General features: G+C 41.0%; 1 protein-coding gene across 1 annotated transcript in view; it reads left to right on the top strand.

The window, feature by feature from the left end:
- Positions 1-18,531, top strand: part of LOC134750252 (unconventional myosin-XVIIIa) — a 260,728-nt gene extending 242,197 nt beyond the window's left edge. Inside the window, exons 24-37 of the mRNA XM_063685406.1 lie at positions 5,983-6,126; positions 6,737-6,970; positions 8,955-9,071; positions 9,953-10,114; positions 10,716-10,892; positions 12,268-12,397; positions 13,016-13,163; positions 13,553-13,658; positions 14,000-14,197; positions 14,969-15,178; positions 15,412-15,578; positions 15,702-15,911; positions 16,302-16,409; positions 16,893-18,531. Of these exons, the coding sequence (XP_063541476.1) occupies positions 5,983-6,126; positions 6,737-6,970; positions 8,955-9,071; positions 9,953-10,114; positions 10,716-10,892; positions 12,268-12,397; positions 13,016-13,163; positions 13,553-13,658; positions 14,000-14,197; positions 14,969-15,178; positions 15,412-15,578; positions 15,702-15,911; positions 16,302-16,409; positions 16,893-16,980 (2,199 nt within the window). The 3' untranslated portion in view covers positions 16,981-18,531. The remainder of the gene's footprint in view (positions 1-5,982; positions 6,127-6,736; positions 6,971-8,954; positions 9,072-9,952; positions 10,115-10,715; positions 10,893-12,267; positions 12,398-13,015; positions 13,164-13,552; positions 13,659-13,999; positions 14,198-14,968; positions 15,179-15,411; positions 15,579-15,701; positions 15,912-16,301; positions 16,410-16,892) is intronic.
- The last annotated feature ends 1,159 nt before the right edge of the window (positions 18,532-19,690 follow it).

Here is a 19,690-nt window from a genome sequence, read left to right as displayed (position 1 = left end):
AATTAACTTCAATGGCCATTAACGTCTCAAAAATTTAATCCGAATTAACTTTAATCCGAATTAACTTTAATGCAATTGGTTAATGGCGGAACTAATGGTTAATAAAATTGATCAATGGTTAATTAAAATTAACAATTACGGCCAACACTGCAATCTACAAACTAACCTATATTGTTTACTCTATATAAGCTAATACAAAAACATTCAAAGGTGATATATTATTGGCCGGTACTGTAATTTACATGCAGAAGGTTCATCGTCATCACGCAATTTACAATCACTGCTGGACATAGGCCGTTTTCTCTATAATGATCACCTCAATGTTCGGACTCACATCCATCTAGCATCGAACAGATTAGCTGTCTACACCAAGTTTTCTAGTCTCCATGTCGCGGAAAAGAAGATTCACAGGTATCAAATATTGCCATGGTTAAACGTTTAACATAAATAACTTGTGGGTTTTCGTGTAGTTAAGTCTACTAGTTAGATCCAACTATGTGTTTTGATAATCTTGTGCTTTACATCTTAAGTTTCATAGAACATACCTATTGGATGAACTGAAGATCACATATGTATATCTATCGCGAAGTGCGAGTCGGACTCGCGCACGAAGGGTTCCGTACCGTTACGGAAAAAAACAGAAAAAAAATCATGTTCGTTGTATGGGAGCCCCATTTAAATATTTATATTATTCTGTTTTTAGTATTTGTTGTTATAGCGGCAACAGAAATACATCATCTGTGAAAATTTCAACTGTCTAGCTATCACGGATCATGAGATACAGCCTGATGGTGACAGACAGACAGACAGACGGACAGCGGAGTCTTAGTAATAGGGTCCTGTTTTTACCCTTTGGGTTTGGGTTGGAACCCTAATAAAAACTACGCATCAAACAAAACAGCGATTAGTCTGACTCGTTGAAACCGGGTCACGTCATTGTGTCAAGTCTAGATTTAACCGTAACCTAATATACAATTTTATTGGTCCAGTACCAGTAATCTGTTTACTTGCAAAATAGGTTACAGTAAACATGTCAGTTCTGATACCTGATACATAATTTTTATTAATATTTTGGCAATGAACCAAAACTTGGCAATCAATGTGATATCAACGCAAGTTTATTTATTATTAGAGCCCGACTAAGCTAACTTTCCATCGATTTAAACAGAACGAATTGAGGGAGTGTCATTATAATCGTCATATTTTCATAGAACTTTGACACTGCCATAATTTGTCATTGCAAATTCCATGCGAAGTTTGCTTGGTTCGACTCTATCATCTTCTTACCGTAGACCCGGCTTATTAGCGGGGGCTCATGCGACTGGGGTCCTCTCCAATCCCAAAATTTGGGAGGTTCTAGTTTTTTTAATGAAAACTAATGTCCTTCTAACCCAGAGGGAAAACTAGGCCTTATAGGTTTCCACGACGCTTGATTGTCCTAATGATTCTGGTTAAGAAAAAAAATGCAAAAGGAAGGGACAAAAGTTATATTTATTCTAATTTACCTTCATTGAGATAAGATTAATCCAAACGAAGGTTTCCTGCAACGGAAAGCGACAGGTAAATTATCAAATAATAACGTACGGAAGTATATTTATATGGTTATTAAATGGATTTCGCATGCCAAGAACTTAGCGTGTTTGCGTCGTTGGCTCAAATAAACGCGTGTTTGCGTCAAAACATTGCGAATTCGTTTCTTTCCTTCACGCCTACGATATGCGCAGCAATTAGTTAATATTTAAAAAGTAAGATTAACCAATATTTTAGTGAAATGATAATGATAAACAAATGCTTAAGCAAACATTGGATACATAATTACAAATTTGGACTTAATTGTAGCGGCTCATATTTGTGCATTATAGCATACCTATGGAATAACTGTTTTACCGAAAGTATAGTAAACTATTCCATTGCTGTGACCAATTTAAACCCTGGTATATATGGCTACAGACTTTACTTTTGCGGTATCATTGGGAGAATTAAGAGAGAGTTAAATAAAATGTAAATAACAGCAATATCCCAAAGCAATGATTAAATGATGTATTTTTTTTTGCTATGATTGATTGTCATTATCGAATTGACAACTCGATCTTACTTTTTTGGTAAGCGGCTGAAAAGTAAGATTTTTCTTTTTTCCACGATAAGTATAAAGAACTTGTCAATAACAATAAATCTGAAATTGTTATGTAAATATCCGCAATGTTACGTAAAATCCAGTCAGGCCTTCACGGCCTTCACGGTTTCCGGTCTCTTGCGCAGCCACCCCGCGCCTGCGCCTTTGACACGACATGCTTATCGAATAACCCACTAATACATCTATTTATTTGCCATCTTGCCAGCATTATACACCACCCATTGTTACACACTTTCTCTCATCATTAGTTACATTGTAACCGGCTTATCGCTGTTATTGATTTAAATAAATATGATTAAGAAGATAGTTTGAAACTTTAGTTTTGTAATAATAAGAAACTCATGAAGGTCCAAACATCAGCGCGCATGCACTTCGACATCTACGTAAACTAAAATAGTCGAGCGGTTGCGGCCCGGCGACCGAGTTAGCCGGCGCAGTGCGTCCGCGGAGCCCTCTCGCGCCGGTTCTATTTCCAACACATGTGCCGACGCATCCAGAATCGCCTCTGACAATCGACACAACTGAAATGGCACCGGACTTTCGCCAAGGGAACTTCCGCTGCAGAAAACGCAAGCGCATCATCTATTAACCTACCACCATGCCGCACGCTCCTGACAGCGCCGGCCCCGTGGCCGCCGCGGTTCCCAGCTCCAACCAGCTTAAGATCCAAATACCAGAACACAATGGAACAAACGGCACACACAAATCTAATGGAGTGACGTCTCCAAATTCAAATGGGCTACTCTCCCCAGATTCTAATGGACCGTTATCACCGGCAAGCTCTAATGGGCTTTTATCACCACCGCTTATCTCGGACGCTGTTCCGAAAAGACCACCAAAACCGCCATCAAGCCGACCCACATTACCGATGAAGAAAGCAAAAACGCTGCCTATTCATTTTGAGGAAGAATCAGTGCCGCCAAAAATACCTACAACTCTTCTTAACGGCAAGAAACTTTACGTTACTAAAACCTTAAAAGAGATACACTCGGTTCCAGCGAATCCTCCAGACAATGGAAAACTGCCAGTCAATCGCTCTTCTAGTCCGTCTTACAGAAGGAGCATGTCTTCAGCTTCGGTTGAGACTGGTTCAATAGCAGAACTCGCGAAACGGCATTATTCAAGCAACTTACTCACTTCTAGGTCGCCGAGTCCATTGTCAATGAGGAGCAATGGCAGCGTTTATTCAACCTGCAGCAGCAATGGAACCTACGTTCCTTTATCTCGTTCTTCAAGTGTGAATTCTTCAATTTACAGCCGCCATACAACGCCAACACCAAGAAGGATGTATCCACAAACATGTGACAGGAGAACGAGCGTCGATTTGACAGTACTGAAGGCGAAGGAACAGGCTCCCGTAGTGTTTGACGCAAATCTACAATTCGTTCTTGGCTGTAACAGACAACCAGTAAGACAAAAGTTTAAACCTGTAGCGGCACATTTAGAGGAAGGTACGTCATCGAACTACTTAAGCGCTAAGATCGACAGCTTCTTAAAGAAAACAGATCATGTAATGGATGAATGGCGCAGACTAGGACATAAAGATGATCCTGAAACTAGTAGCAGAATCGGAAGATCGAAGTCGGCGACGAACATAATGATCAAGGGATTCACTTTGTTCAGTCGAAGTACGAGCAGAGCAAGCAGCATGTGCAGAGGAATCTCGGAAGACCGCACAACAGCCTCTGAATTAGACGAGGTTGGTGACTAATCCAATCTCAATTATTTTATTTCCAGCTCAAACGTTCATAAGCGTTTCACAATGATGCGGTATTACGATAATAAATCGTAATAAATTCTCGCGTTGTGTTTGGTATGGCTACACGCGCCCGCGGCGCTTGTTGCGTACCGTCCGCTATTACCGCACCTAGACGCTTGCCAATTTTTTTTCATTGTTGACTTCTTACGATCGTTTTACAAATGCGTGAAATTCTTGACTGTCCGTCACCGTGACAATGTAACATTTTCACTTAGTTTTGCTTGGCGGAAGTTATACGCCTCGTCGCTCTCACAACTCGAAATATAAATTTGTTGAGTGCAACTTTGCATATACATTGCACATTGTACATTGCTTGGTACATTGTGCAACATGGGGCGTAAGTTAAATATTGCAAACGAGCGTATAGTTAAATCGCGACGGCTTGCCGGAGCGATATATAGACTCGAGTGCAATATTATTACGCCCCGAGTTACACACAATGTTTTTCATCACACGCGATACACAAATAAAGTATAGAGACAAAAAACTGTTAATTATAATACTAGAAACTTCATAACTCCCTAGGAAAAACGCCTTTTCTATAGTTCCCGCTAAGCCTGCGTGCAATTCCACATTTACTGAGCGAGTGTGATGAAAAGGCATATATGATTTACGAGCAATGAAAGAAACAAGCTATGTTTCCCATGTGTTTTATGCACCGGACGTCCACCGTACGTCAGTGCAACCCAATTTTAGATTGTTGTGTCTGAAATATCACCGAGTTGTTAAATCTGGGTAGTTAGCGGCTCGAATGACTAATGATGCCATTTCTTATGATCTCGAATGGAATAACGACGGATACACGCTGGACGACCTTGTACTATTTATATCGTCATTTATCCGTTACTGACGCCTCCTTACTCTTGTTATGACTGTTTGTTTCAAATTGCTATCATTACTTATCTATTAGTTAACTTAATTACTTGCAATATTTGCTAATATTATACTATAAGGAAATAAACAAGTCGTAAATTGTAATGACTAATATCGGTTATAAATCGAAGTAATTAACATCGTTTGTTACGACATGTCTAAGAGCGATAGGAACGGTATGTTTATAGTCTTTAAAATAACTATTTACGCGGTTTAGATCTTAATCCATTGACCGCCTGTACTCTTGGTTCGGCATTAAGCGGTCTAATCTTGTTCGGGGATTAAAACCCACTTGTAAGCGATCGATCCGTCAGAAACTTGGCACGTGTTTGTTTAGAATCGAAATCTAAACTTTAGATATAAACAAGTTTGGATTTGAACTGATTTGTTTATAAGATATGTTACTCGTAAGTTTTAATGTATTAGGTATCTACGAATAGATAGCTATTTGTACGAGTATATACTCGTGTTACTTGATGACTTTTATCATAATTCATAAATAAAATAGAAGGCAACTTACAATAAGATAGTCAGACGAATATTTTGTTTTGAATTTCAACGACAACGAACAACGTTAATAATTGTATCCCTCTGTACCTTCTAAACTACCATCAAACCCCTGTGTTTAAACAGAGATGTTATTTACAATTAAAAAGTGAAAGTTTAAAATATTTGACATTTTATCCTCATTTAAAAATCTATAAAAAATAATTATGACAGTTTGAACCATTAAATTCTTATTTAAGGGTCTCCGGCAAGTTCGGTTCTCCATACAAACGTAGTTTCGCTCTCATTTTAAAACGACTAGCTAAATTGCTCTGAAACTTTGTACTTGCAATAGGATAAGGTATATCTATGTCTGTAATTAGTTTATGTAGCATCAGATACCATAGTTAAAAAAATACAGCGAATTTAGGTTTTTCATACAAAACTTGTTTTTGCTCTATTCCATTTGTTTTATAAAGTGGAGCTATATGTATAAACTAATTTCAGACCTAGATATACCTCATGTCATTGTATGTGCAAAGTTTAATTACAATCCAACATGTAGTTTTAAAATAAGAGCGGAACTACGTTTGTATGGGAAGGTGCAATTCGACCAAGCTTGCCGGGGACTCTTAATATTTGATGCTAATTTGGATGATGGACTAACTTAGGTATAGTTAGCTTAAATCGACGATCGATTTCCTGCTATTAGCACTGTGTATTGTTTCAGCTGTCGGAGGTGGGCGGCGACTTGGCGGAGGAGCGCGCGGCGGCGGCGCTCGCCACCGAGCGCGCCGACGCCGAGGCTGCCGAGCGGCTGCGCATCGAGCGCGACAACCGCGACCTGCTGGCGAACAACCAGCGGCTGCAGCAGGTACGTGAGGGAACTGTGAGATGGCGGCGGCGCTAACCGAGCGCGCCGACGCCGAGGCCGCCGAGCGACAACCCGACCTGCTCGCCAACAACCAACTTAACTTGTAAACTTACTCGTACTTATTAAGTGGTCGGGGATCACTATCGGATCGGGGACATATAATCTATCAATCAGATACCCACTCCATATAAAGAGCCTGGTCGTTCAATATTTTAGTGTTTTAAGGCCTTGAAATGAAGTTGTTTTCGTTTAATTCTGATTTAGTTACGTTTCATATTAAATTTCTGTAAGTCTGTAAGTTGGAAATTAACTACTTCGCAACACCGTACTTTGTGATAATGATATCTTACTCGTACTGGCAAAAGTTGTACTAAATGTTTTCAGGCGTTATTCTTATTCTATTCGTTATTCTATTTATTCTTTTTTTAAACATTGCATATATTTACTTCCACCAATAGTGTTTTTCGGCTTATTAAATGTTGTTTTTTTAACTTTGTGCATCCTCAACTCTATCTACGTATAACTAAAACACGTAGTGTGTGTGTTTTCACTCTCGTAAATACCATGACCGATGCAAAACCATAATTTTAAAATTCGAATTCTCCAACAGGCCTCCGAACGTCTCGAGTTGGAGCTTCTGCACTGGCGTTCAGCCGACAACGGAGGCGCCGAGCCTTCAGACTCTGAGGGTTCAGAGGCCGACGCGACCGCCAATGGCGACAAGTACAAGAGGAGATACGAGCAAGCGCATAGAGAGCTGCAGCTGTTGCGGGCACAACTGCGTCGGCAACATGAGGATGATCTCGAGCAACTTGTCACGGTTAAGAAGCAACTCGAGAAGAAGGTGAGATGTACAAATGTACTGGTAGCGACTGATAAAGCTGGCGATAAGAGCAGGCGCATAGGGAGTCGCAGTTGTTGCGTGCGCTATAACGTCGGCAGCATCAGGACGACCTACAATTGGCAGTATGAACCAACACATCAACAATAAAAAGCTTCCTAGCTGCAATGTTTTTTGCTCACACTAAGCATGCATTTGTATGTTTAATCTACCTATACATAATCAATTCAGAGTTGCCGTCAAACAACATGTCTAAAATAATAAGGGCCGGCCCTACATTTGGGACCGGTTGTTCTAAACCGCTTGTAAGCGTCATATTCATATCCGTTATAACTTTGACAGTTAACAGTTAATGCCAGGAGGAAAAAATGTCAGCTGATAGCGCAATGTCTAATTATTAATCCGTTCGTTATAAGTATTATGATGCAATCGAAACACACACATTTGCATACGCCGAGTCTCTGATCATAATATTTAAGAAATAAATTCATTATGATTTAATCATTATCATTACTGATGTAAATGTCAGTATAACAAAAAAAAACAAACTGAGAATGTAATAGTTTAGATGGTAACATTATTTTGTTGTCTCGGTAAAAAATTGAACTAGTATAAGAGCAAGTTCAAATAGTTTCAATAACAGGAAAATTAATGATTGTCTGAAACGGAGACCACAATAAATGTGCCGCCTCCGCCCCTTTGGCAGCCCAATGGAACAAAGCCATTTGAAAATCATAAAATCACAGCGTTCCAATGTGAAACCAGGTCACGCAACTGATATGAATATGACTATTAATAACGTCGTAATCAATTTAAAAATGCAACTCAGTAAAAGTCGTTCACTCTCACATTACTCGCTATTTATCAGAAGTTTTCATTGAATTACCACGTCCGACCATATCTGGGTCACGGTGTGAACTGAGTTATCTCGCCCGAAACCTATCTCAAGATCATCCTTGACGTGATGTGATAGTGACAAAATTCCCGCCGATACCACCTCTGATAGTGCCAGTTCAGTTTGTGTACCGGTCGTGGGTTATTTTATTAACTATTATTTACGAGCAATGGACGAAGAGGTCAGTGCACTTTGATAAAGTAATTTCTTACTATTATCTGTAGATGAATTTATCACCACACGTGTCCCCTTGACCACTACTTGTTGGCGTTTGGCCAGATAGTTGATTTCCCAACAGAATCCTGTCGATGTTTACGTTTAGTTGTTGAGATTTTAAACGTATCAGACGAATATTCGAGAATTTTATTGGATTGCTGTTTTGATGCAAATGTGTGCAAATGTTGTTTTCTATACGGCTTAATCCGGGCGCGCGAATGTGACTTGTCTTTAACATATTAGTGTGTATTTTTACGAATGTTTAATGCTTAAAAAATATTTATAGCGCTGGATTTGCATGTGATATCGTAAATACTAGATATACGGATTATCATTTGATAGTTACCTATTCAGATAGACCTAGCTTTTAAGTGGTTAAGAAAAACTTCGCTAGGACAACTGCATTTTTTTATACCACGTCGGTGGCAAACAAGCATACGGCCTGCCCGATGTCAAGCAGTCTCCGCAGCGTATGTACGCCTGCACCTCCAGAGGAGTTACAGCATGCGCGTTGTCGACCCTAACACTCCACACCCTCGTTTAGCTTTGGCAACCTTACTCACAGGCAGGAACACAACACTATGAGTAGGGTCTAGTGTTATTTGGCTGCGGTTTTCTGTAAGGTGGCGGTACTTCCCCAGTTGGGCTCTGTTCTAGATCTGGAATGACATCCGCTGTCCTGGGCCCTACCACACAAAGCGAGATGACATTCACAGTGCCCATACCTCTCTTAGCAAAACATACATCTAATTGGGAATAGCTAGGCCTAAATTCACATCAAACGAGCGTTGTAACTTTGCTATGAGAAAACATAGTTCACACTACAGATACATATATGTATATGTTCTAATGTATATTTCCGTTTGTTCGTGTTAGGTGCAAGATGCGTACGAGGAAGTGGAGGAGCAGAGAGCCGTGGCGGCGCAGTGGAAGCGAAAGCTGCAGAAGCTGACCAATGACATGGCCGACCTAAGGTCACTGCTCGACGAACAGGTAAGTGCGATGAAATACTTGAAGAACAAGTAAATATTATGAACAAAACGGTTATGAATGCCAGTGTCATGGGGACTTTTGGGCCGGCTACGGTTCGGGGGCGAACTTGGCCTAGTTTAATTTAGTGTTTAAGATTGACAAATCCTGTTGCGGATTATATAATTTGTTAGAGGGTGACGAAGTCTGTAGCTTATTTGTTTTTGTGTCCACTTGACGATCACGAACTATGAATGGAGTCGTGTGTATACACAAACACAAACGAGGTCTAAGATGGAGTGTCATAAATAATCGCAAGATAATCTTAATCTACGGATTTATAGCCAAGATTATATTTCATGTAGTAGGTGTCTACGGTCGATTTTGTGTGTTGTTTTATTTTATAGATTATAAATTGTCAGTTCTACATAAAATTACTGAACCCTATTTCACTCAATATATCCGCTAAAACCTTCTTTATTTACACTGACTTTCTGACGTAATTTGTCGTTTTATCTAAGATCTATTAGGGGGAAATATGATACGTATTTTCTATTCTAAGTTCCATGGAGGAAATAAATTAAACATACATTTCATAAGCTAATTTCACGTCGTGTAAATCACGTTAATCACGTCACGTGTGTAATTTCGTGTTAATCACGTCGGGGTCACCAAAATGCACGTACTGGGTACTAATACGTATATATATATCTGTATATCGAAGGTTGCAAGATCCGGAGATAGCAAAACACGTGTAATCAGTTTACGAGTGATTTATTAACTGAACTTTATAATCTATCGCGGGCGCAGCCGCGGCTATACTAAGCTACATGTACAATAGGTAGAATAGGTAGGCACATATGGAATACCCATTCCATATGTGCCTACATTCCGAATTTCCACAGACCTGCCGCAACAACTTGCTCGAGAAGCGCCAGCGCAAGTTTGACGCCGAGCTGCACGGGGCACAAGAAGAGCTGAAGAGAGAACGAGCTGCCAAAGAGCGCCTCTCGCGCGAGCGCGACCTCGCGCACGCCGACAAGTACGCGCTGGAGCAGAGCCTCTCTGTGAGTACACACGCTACACATGACAAGTACGGAGCACAGTTGAAGAGAGAACGAGCTGGAGGTGCGCCTCTCTCGCGCGAATGTAGCTAAAGGAACTATAACCTTATCAATTTATATCGAATTCCATTTCATACTATACCAGAATCTCAAATCTTTAGAAATGTAGATAGAGCCAAAGTAGGACAAAACTGAAGGCATTTCTGAATAATACAAGCTTTTATTTAACTCGCAATGTACCTATGTATGTACGGGTCAAATCTTGCAAGTTAAATTTGACCGTCTTCCCGACTTCCAATGAAGCTGAAAATTTGCATACACTCAAATATGATCTATTTGAGGGGTTTGTGTAAGTCAGGTGATAATGCAACATTATGGTACCATCGAGCTGATTTGATGATGGAGACAGGAGCTGGCCATAGGAACTCTGTGATAAAACAACGCAACCTAATTGTGTTTAGGGTTTTTAGAATTGTCTCGATAAGTATTAGTTGCCTGTAGAAAGAAAAATACAGTCAGCGATAAAAGCTTATTCCAAAAATGAAATTTTTACTAGTTTTTGGCAAAAAAATCCATTATTTCTAAAAACAACTTCATGTTACAGGAAGCTCGGCTAGAACTCGAGCTGAAAGAAGAACGCCTGACGGCGGCGCAGCGCGAGTTGGAGGAGCGAGGCGGCGGCGGGGACGAGGTGGCGGCTCTGAGGCGGACGAGGGCCGAGTTGGAACGAAGAGTTCGCGACCAGGAGGAGGAGTTAGACGACCTCGCGGGACAGATACAGGTCAGCAATATTGTTAAGAGAGTGGCTTAATAGCGCTAGTAGACGCAAGCTAAACCGCATCTGAACCTGTTTGTGGTACATCGTGCGTTGGATGAGCGAGGCGGCGGGGATGAAGTAGCGGCTTTAAGACGGACACGAGCTGAGCTGGAACGAAGAGTTAGACTACCTCGCGGGACAGATACTGGTCAGTATTGTCAAGACCCGATTTTGAGTGCCATAAATGATAACCCATGAGAGCGACGAACTAGTGGAATGAATCTAAGTCGTATGTCGTGCAGGAGACAGCGGTGAAAAAAAATACAATTCAAGAATGAGGGTAATTTATAAGAGCTGCAAGTTGGAGAGATAGAAAAATATCAGTCGCATGTACGACACAGCGACACTACGAAAATTAAAAATAGCGTTATCAACACACTTGCTCACTTCACTCACTTGCTTGCTTGCTGCTGATTTTTGGCTCATAATCCAAGATATTAAACACGCGTGCTTTTTCAGTATATTATACCACTCGTGCTTTTTCATTATATTATCCGACTGAGTTAAGAAGGTAACTGATTGCTAATAATATGCATGGAAACGGAGCCTTCTTTAATTGGTCGGACTGGCGGGCACCGGCGCGCCCGACCGCCTGCCACGACCCGGCCGGCCCGCCCGCCGCCCGCAGTATGACAGATTTAAGACTTTTACCATAGAGTAACTTATACTAGAGCGGTACTGTCATAGTAAATTTTGTAACCCCAGTAAATTCACTGCCATCTGTCGACACACTTTAAAACTAAAAATGAAGATTTATAAAAATATGATAGAATGTATTTAAATATAGATAAATGATTTTTTTTATTTGCATTAATTATTTTTATGATTTTGACCCATGTTCTTTTACTGATATGCGTTAAAATTGTTAAATAACAAACGAAACCGTCAACGCCATCTATTCGACTGTAGGCCAAAACTAGTAGCGCCCTCTGAACGAGAATCAAATTTTCTTGATTTTCGAGGCACGTTTTTTCCTTAGACTGTATCTATCTATTACGGAGTTATATCTATCTTTGCTTTTACTAACTGTTTTAACAATTAAAATTTGATTAATATGAAATTTTCTTTTTTTCCTCGTAAGTGTGTTGAAAAACGTCGTATGAAACGCGCGTGCATTGGTCATTACACACATCGGCTTTCTTCGAATTTAAATTGTTGTGAGACATACTAACATTTACACAACACAACAACAACAACAGTAACAAGTGAGTCTAAACCTTACTCGCTTACAGCTCGCGCGCACAATATCGCCTCGCGTGTAATGACCAACTTAGCACACTTGTATCACAGTGTACTATTAATGCTTTACTTTGTCTGACATAGTGTATATTATTTGCAGTTGCTGGAAAGTTCGAAGTTGCGCCTGGAAATGTTGTTGGAGCAACAACGCAAAGAGGCTCGCTTGGAGGCGGCCGCACGAGACGACGAGATGGAGGAAACACGTGCTAACGCGGCGAAGAAACTTAAAAGTAAGATTGGGATAATTGTGACGTTTTCAACCAAAAGGTACCACATTGTCGCTTGTCGATAAGGTTGATTTCTAATTGAAGCTATTACGCCTTACTGACAAGCGACAATAAGTACCCTTTTGGTTCAAAATGGCACAATTTGAGATTTTACGAGTAGTTGCGCACGGAGGTGTTTCTCAAGACGTATTAACCTTACAATTTTGTATGGTCTTCGGGTACCTATAACAGGGATAATACTGCAATGTTCTACCGCCAGAGGCAGAACTAGCACAAACCGTAAACCATAGAGTAACTTATATAGACTTTGCCGTAAAAAGCTTTACAAGTTTTAACAGATTATTTGTTACTTGTTACGAATGAATATGATATGCATCAAGGCGGTTTGTTTGTAGTGTGTGCTAGTTCCGCTTCCTACAGAGAGTTTTGCGTAATATAGGGAATATTACTCCGTACTTTGCGTACGCTCCCGTCTATTCACGCTGGGTCAGATGGAAATCTAGTATTTTATGGCTTAATATGGATATGATACCAAATAATAAGTACACAAAATTTTAATCAAATACCTTTGTCAAAAACTTTGTCCGTTTTTTTAGTTAATTGAAACGTTTTCCCTCTCAGTCCTGGAATCCCAACTGGAGAGTGAGCACTCGGAGCGCAGCCTGCTGCTCCGCGAGAGACACGAGCTGGAGCGGCGACTCGCGGCGCTAGAGGAGAGCGCACGCGCCGAGACCGTCGAGCAGACGCAGCTGGTGCAGCGGCTCAAGAGGTATGACCATATGTTGTTACTGAACAAAATACTCATCAAGACAATTACTGATGTTCGTTATTAGTTGTGTATGTTGTTAGTTGACTTATCTCATCAACCAATCTTGTTACCACTATGCATAACAGCTGTAACAGACATAGAAAAACCAGATAAAATTAGAATTTAATGTGCAATAATGCAGTAAAAAATCAAATATGATTTTCAACGGCTGTACGGGTGTTATGCGTTCATGGTTATCTATTGTAAACATATTTTTTTCTATCAGAAACGTGTAGAAAGTGGGGGAAAATTAAATTGCATAAATTACATTTAGCCGCCCATAAATCGTTTGTAGACTAATATTGTTTCCGTTTTGTCAGCATTATTATAATTCTTATGTATTTTCACAGAGACCTAAAGCGGTACCGCGCGTTGCTCCGCGACGCTCAGACTATGCTGGAACAAAAAGAAAAGGAAGGCGGAGCCAAGACACAGATCAGACAGCTTAAGAACCAGGTTAGTTGTCATTATTGGCTTGCCCTTATTCCATTTACTTGGGGTCGGCGCAACGTTTTCTCTTCCATACTTCTCTATCGCCCGTCATCTCATTACTCCCCCCTTTCGCTTCATTAATATCTCATTGTTATGCCCCCCTTCTCGTTACGTGTTTTTCATCACATGCCCAATCTAAACGATTTGCTCTTAACGCTTTCAGCGCCAAGCGCTTCTAGCGGTGTCTTGGCAAGTCATTTGTTACTCATCCACAAAATTCGTACTTATTAGATTTGCAGAAATTGATAAATATTTGCATATCAGAAAAGAATATAATTAAAACAAGTATATGAACCATTCATCAGGTGGAGGACCTGGAGTTAGCAGTCCGCGCAGCCACGAAGGCGAAGCAGGCGGCCGAGGCGGAGGCGAGCGAGGCGACCGCCGCGCTGGAGGAGGCGAACCGCGCGCGCAACGAGGCAGCGGAACGCGCGCTCAGCGCCACCAGGGACGCGGCCACCGCACGCGCCGCGCTCGACGACGCGGAGGAGGAGGCGGCCGAGGTAACTAGCTAACCTGGGCCAGGGGTGCGAAACTCCTAGCTTCGACCAAACTCGGCTCCGTTCGGCTCAGCATTGCTCCGAGCAATTATTAGGGTTGACACAACTTGACGTCCCTTTGCGTGCACGACCACAGATAAGATAATGACTTGAATTTATTTGATATTATATTAGAAAAGGATAGCATGATTCGATCCTGAATCGCTGTCAAACTTCGGTTTTGTAGGAAGTTTCCTTTATGTACGGTAGTACTATTATTTATTCTGTGCCTGGGATAGTGACTTTAGAAACCAGGTTTATTAACCATGTTTTCTAATGAGTACCAGACATACTCTAAGAACAAATTAAATTACTTTCTTATGAAAATATTTTAATTTGTGTTTTTTTTTTTACAAGTAGTCACACTACTATTTTAACTATAAACGAAATAAATATCATATACAAAGGAAAAATTACCAAGGCCTCCAGTGCCCGGGGCTGGAATCGAACCAGCGTACTCCGTTTACGTGACAGATGCTGGAACCCGAGTGGGGTGGCCGAGCAGTTCAAGCATTTGTCGCGTAAACGGACTGGGACTACTGTAAAAAAAACACAAATACCGCCACAGGCCACGATACAGCCCCATTATCGACTAAATCATCAGATCTGCTATAAATACGTTTTTGAGGCATCTAAGTATTTGTAGTCGAACGATATTGTACCCAATAATGTGTGTAACATGTACACAATAATATCAAATATCCAATTCAAACTAAATCATTTGTACTTTTCCAGTTGTTAAAGAAATATCGCGGCAGCACAAGCGCGTTATGCGCGGCGCAGGCTGAAGCACGCGAGGCAGCTGCCAAAGCCGAGGCGGCCACCGAGGAGGCGAGACAAGCGCGGGACAAGCTTGCCGAGCTCGCACAACGCCTCGCCAGTGCCGAGGCAGGACATTCACATACGCAACACGAGGCCGAGCGGCGACTGACGCTTAGGAACAAGGTACGGAAAATCGGTCTTTATAAGCTAAGGCAACGACTGAAAAAAAAAAGCCATGAATATATAGTCTCAAAACTTCGGTAAACCTTCGAGAGTAAGGGATATTGCTGAATAAACCACGGTTTCACTCACTTACTCGTACTTAGAGCTTGTTTTAGTTAATGAGCTATAGGCATATAGCTTGCCTATTCGTTTAGCGTTTTCACATTTTTTAACTGTATCTTGGCTTTTCACAGGAGCTGGAGTCCAGCTTAGAACTGGAAGCGACGTCACGCGCACGGCTGGAAGGGCAGCTGGCGCGACTGCGCGATGCGCACGAGCAGCTCGCTAATGAGCTGGCACAAGCACGTGCGCGCGAGCAGCAGGCCGCCGACGACCAGCGCAAGCTGACGAGGCAACTCAGGTAACTAACACTAGGACAACGGTATACAAGCCGAAGCAGAAAAGGTTGACGACGACTGCTTCTTTGTTTATCGAATTACTAATCCTAAAAATATATAATCACATTCGATATATCTATTTTCAGAGAGCTAAAAGAAGAAAACTCCGTTTTAAACGCGAAGCTGAGCGAGGCGGGGCGCGCCAAGTGCGTGGCCGAGGCGGCGGCGGCGGCGGCGGCCGGCGACGCGGCGGCGGCGCGCGACGAGGCGAGGCTCGCGGCGCGCCGCGCGCATGCGCTGCAGGAGGCCATCGCCGGAGACCTGTCCAGCCCCGGCGACGACGCGCCCTCGGACAGGTATTAAACACACTACGTTTTAATGGTGAGCTGAGCGAGGCAGGTTGCCGGCCTAGATGGCGGCGCGCGACGAGGCGAGACTCGGATTTCTATGGTTGCAGTAGCTTTCTTGTCCAGGCCCTGGAGATTACACAAGAATGGATTTAAACGAAATGTTCATAACCTTTAAAGTGTCTTTCAAGTGGCATACGTCTTTTTGAGTTGAAGGAATTTCGATATTATTTTAAATAATTAAATTCCAAATTTAAATGACGTAAATTGTCCGCGAGGCGTTTCCTACCACTTCAAGGGCTAATTATTATTATTATTTTAGTATCTCGTTCGAGCCCGTGTAACTTTACTCATATGTAGTCTTCTGACAACAATAACCAACAAAAGATCGTATTCCAGTGACAACGACAGCTATAGCTCGGACGAGTCGATCGGCACGTTCCTGGCCAACCACAAGCTGAGCCCATCCGCGCCCTCCCGCAACAGTATGCAGCTCGACTCGCAAAAGTAAGTTCCCACTTTACTAATAACTGTGCTAATAATTATTTTATCTTGCTGGTTCGACAGATCAATATGCTTTGTAAACATATTTGTATTTTGTTCATCGATCTATATAGTAAACTGGGAGGTAACTTTGTTGTTTTTTTTAGGGTTCCGTACCCAAAGGGTAAAAACGGGACCCTATTACTAAGACTCCGCTGTCCGTCTGTCCGTCCGTCTGTCTGTCTGTCACCAGGCTGTATCTCATGAACCGTGATAGCTAGACAGTTGAAATTTTCACAGATGATGTATTTCTGTTGCCGCTATAACAACAAATACTAAAAACAGAATAATATAAATATTTAAATGGGGCTCCCATACAACAAACGTGATTTTTTTGCTGTTTTTTTTTCGTAATGGTCGGAACCTTTCGTGCGCGAGTCCGACTATATAAAGCGTATAGGTAGTATAATTTATTATCGACAAATACTAAATGTTACTTTTGTCCAGGTCGGCGACCCCAGAGGGCCGCGCGTCGCGCTCGAGCGCGGGTTCAGGCTCGAAGCCGCTCAGCCCCACGAAGGAGTCGTTCGCATAACGGCCGCCCGCCGCCGCCGGTCTGCTCGGCGCGCTGCCCGCCAAGCTGCTCTGCGCGGTCTTCTGCGCACGCGCCCGCCCGCGGCAAACCCAGCATACAGTGCTGGACTAGACACGTAGACACACCCCACGGTTGCAATTGTCAATGTTGATATTAAGGATCCCACTTCTGATATCGCAGGAGATATCCCACTTCTGATATCGTCTTTTTCACCTCTAAAGTTACTGCTAAGAATAACCAGTGTTTAAGTGACACTCGATACGGAATAGTCCCGTTCTGATGTCTTAGAAGAAAATTTTCCTCTTCTGATATTCCGGACTACCTCTACATATTATGCCATCGTTTATTCTATATAGAAGTGACAAGATACGATGACGCAAGACCGCCGCGTATCGAATGGTATACTCCGCTTCCGAGGTGGAGTGATACTATTTTTTTCAATAGCACTCTATTTTACTCTGTGGTCTAAAATATATGGTATTTGACCTTGTTGGTCGTCTAGAGTAAACTGACAAAATATTTACTAATTTTATATCGTCGTCAGATGAATGATCTACGAATAAAAGCATTTACAATTGCAATGAAATGTTAAGTGTCCGTGTCTTATATAGTGAACCGTCACAGTGCCGTGAAAAGACAATGTGTTTAACGTATATTAGTGTCGAATTGAATAAAGTATTATTAACAGTGCTTGGAATTACAGTATCGATTAGACTGCTCAACTTATAAACTTTTTCAAAATCTTTTATATGAGCTTTGATGTACACAATAGCCTAAATGAATTTGTATCTTTAACTTTTGATACTGATTAAGATTAGAAACACTATTTATACAGTTGCGTGCGTGTTGTGTGCCCGAGAAGATGAGAAAAATGAAAATGAATGCATTCCAGAATATTTATTATCTTTGTTCTTCTTGGTGCGACCACGCACTGCCCGCTTTCTCTCTGTAGCCACACTGTTCTTCGACCCTATAACTATGTAATATGGCGTAGAGTTTTCCAATTTCCATAGAGCATTTTGTCTATGATTAATGTTGTTGAGCTGCGTGCGACCAGCCAGTATTTAGACGAGACATAGGGGCGAGATCTTACAAAGTAATGTTAGGTTCTTTGTTATTTAGTTAGCTAACTTTTGTAAATAACTAGATGGCATAAACATTTTATTATTTAATTTGTAATATTTGTGTGATCAGACTGTTATTATATGATTTATTTGTTACAAGTGAGTTGTTACTTTATGAACAATCATACATATCTGTTAGGTACCTAAATAGATTTTTTTATTTATCCTTTTTGACTGGTTTGTTTTACTTATAATTTTAAATGAATTAAATCTAGTGAATGTATCCATTATAAATCGTTATATATTCCTCATGATAATTATAATTATTATACTCCATTACTTCTTAAAACTTCATTCTATTTATACCTATGTAGCTATGTGTCTGTAACCATGATATGTGTAAAGTATGATATGTGATGAAATGTTACTGCATTCAATACTGGTTGTAAAGTGAAACTATTTAAAATAAAGTAACAGAAATAAATTATGCCTTATCTTTTATTACTCATTTATCTTTTCTCATTTTCCATCGCCAAGGATCAAAACGACTTATGTAGACTCCAAAATGCTATGGCGTACGTTATCAAAGTAGTTTTAATGCTTTCAAACCTTTCAAATAGGTACCTGACGCTTTAAATATTCCTAATATTTTAAGTACGCCAAGTAATGCTTATCAGATCGTTTTCGTGGGAGAGTGTAATTCGGCTATATTTCCAAAAGTTACAAAGATATACGACAGTGGTAACTTTTTTCGAAAATTAAAAATGGTGGAAAAAAAGACAAAGTTACCTGTTTTTTCGGACAGAGAGTAGATTATTTTGAAAACAAAAGCCGATATCGAAATAATTAAAAAAAGCTTCCGAGGCATACCTATATAGATTGTCTATCATTTCGTAAAATAAATTTTGGAATCAGTTGAAAACCGTGGGCTACCTATTGATTTAGCGTGACGTCCTTGAAAACATTACATTTTGGGGAAAAAAGTGTAGGTAGGTTAAGGTTCGTTAGGTAGCTTCAGATGCCCGAAGGGCAAACCGCCCAGAAATACACCCCGCGATGCGGGGCTCCGTCTAGTTAAGTTGTGTAGGAAATGTTTTTGGAAACGAAACAGTGCGGTGAGACCATGGTTAAAATAAATTACCCATAGACCCACTAGCGAACACTGTTTAGAACGGTGGGACAACGGGTAAAAAAAAATACCCGTGAACCCATTATGGTACAAAGTAGTAGGACCACGGTAAGTACTTACGCGAATAAGTTAGGTTCTAGGGTCCAGGGTCTAGGATCCAGGGTCCAGGATGTAGGGTCAAGGGGCCAGGGTCTAGAATCTATGGTCTAGTGCTAGACCTAGAGATAAAAACTACTTACGATCACATTGCAAAAAATCTTAAATTGTTTTGTATAAAATACATTGTATTGCAGCATTTGATTGCATCGATCATTTGATCGATCGATTCAATTCGTACCGATTTAGGGTGGTATTCCACGTGTCCAATTTATTTGTCCAATGTGAGTGCGTTTCACTCTCTCATTATGCAAAATATGAGACAAAAAAAATACGGTCGAATTGATAACCTCCTTTTTTTGAAGTCGGTTAAAAATATACATTGGACCAAGATATTGGACAGATGGAATACCACCCTTAG

This window comes from Cydia strobilella, chromosome 19 (assembly GCF_947568885.1).
Source record: "Cydia strobilella chromosome 19, ilCydStro3.1, whole genome shotgun sequence".
Lineage (NCBI taxonomy): Eukaryota > Metazoa > Arthropoda > Insecta > Lepidoptera > Tortricidae > Cydia > Cydia strobilella.
This window is presented reverse-complemented; position numbering and strand designations above follow the sequence as displayed.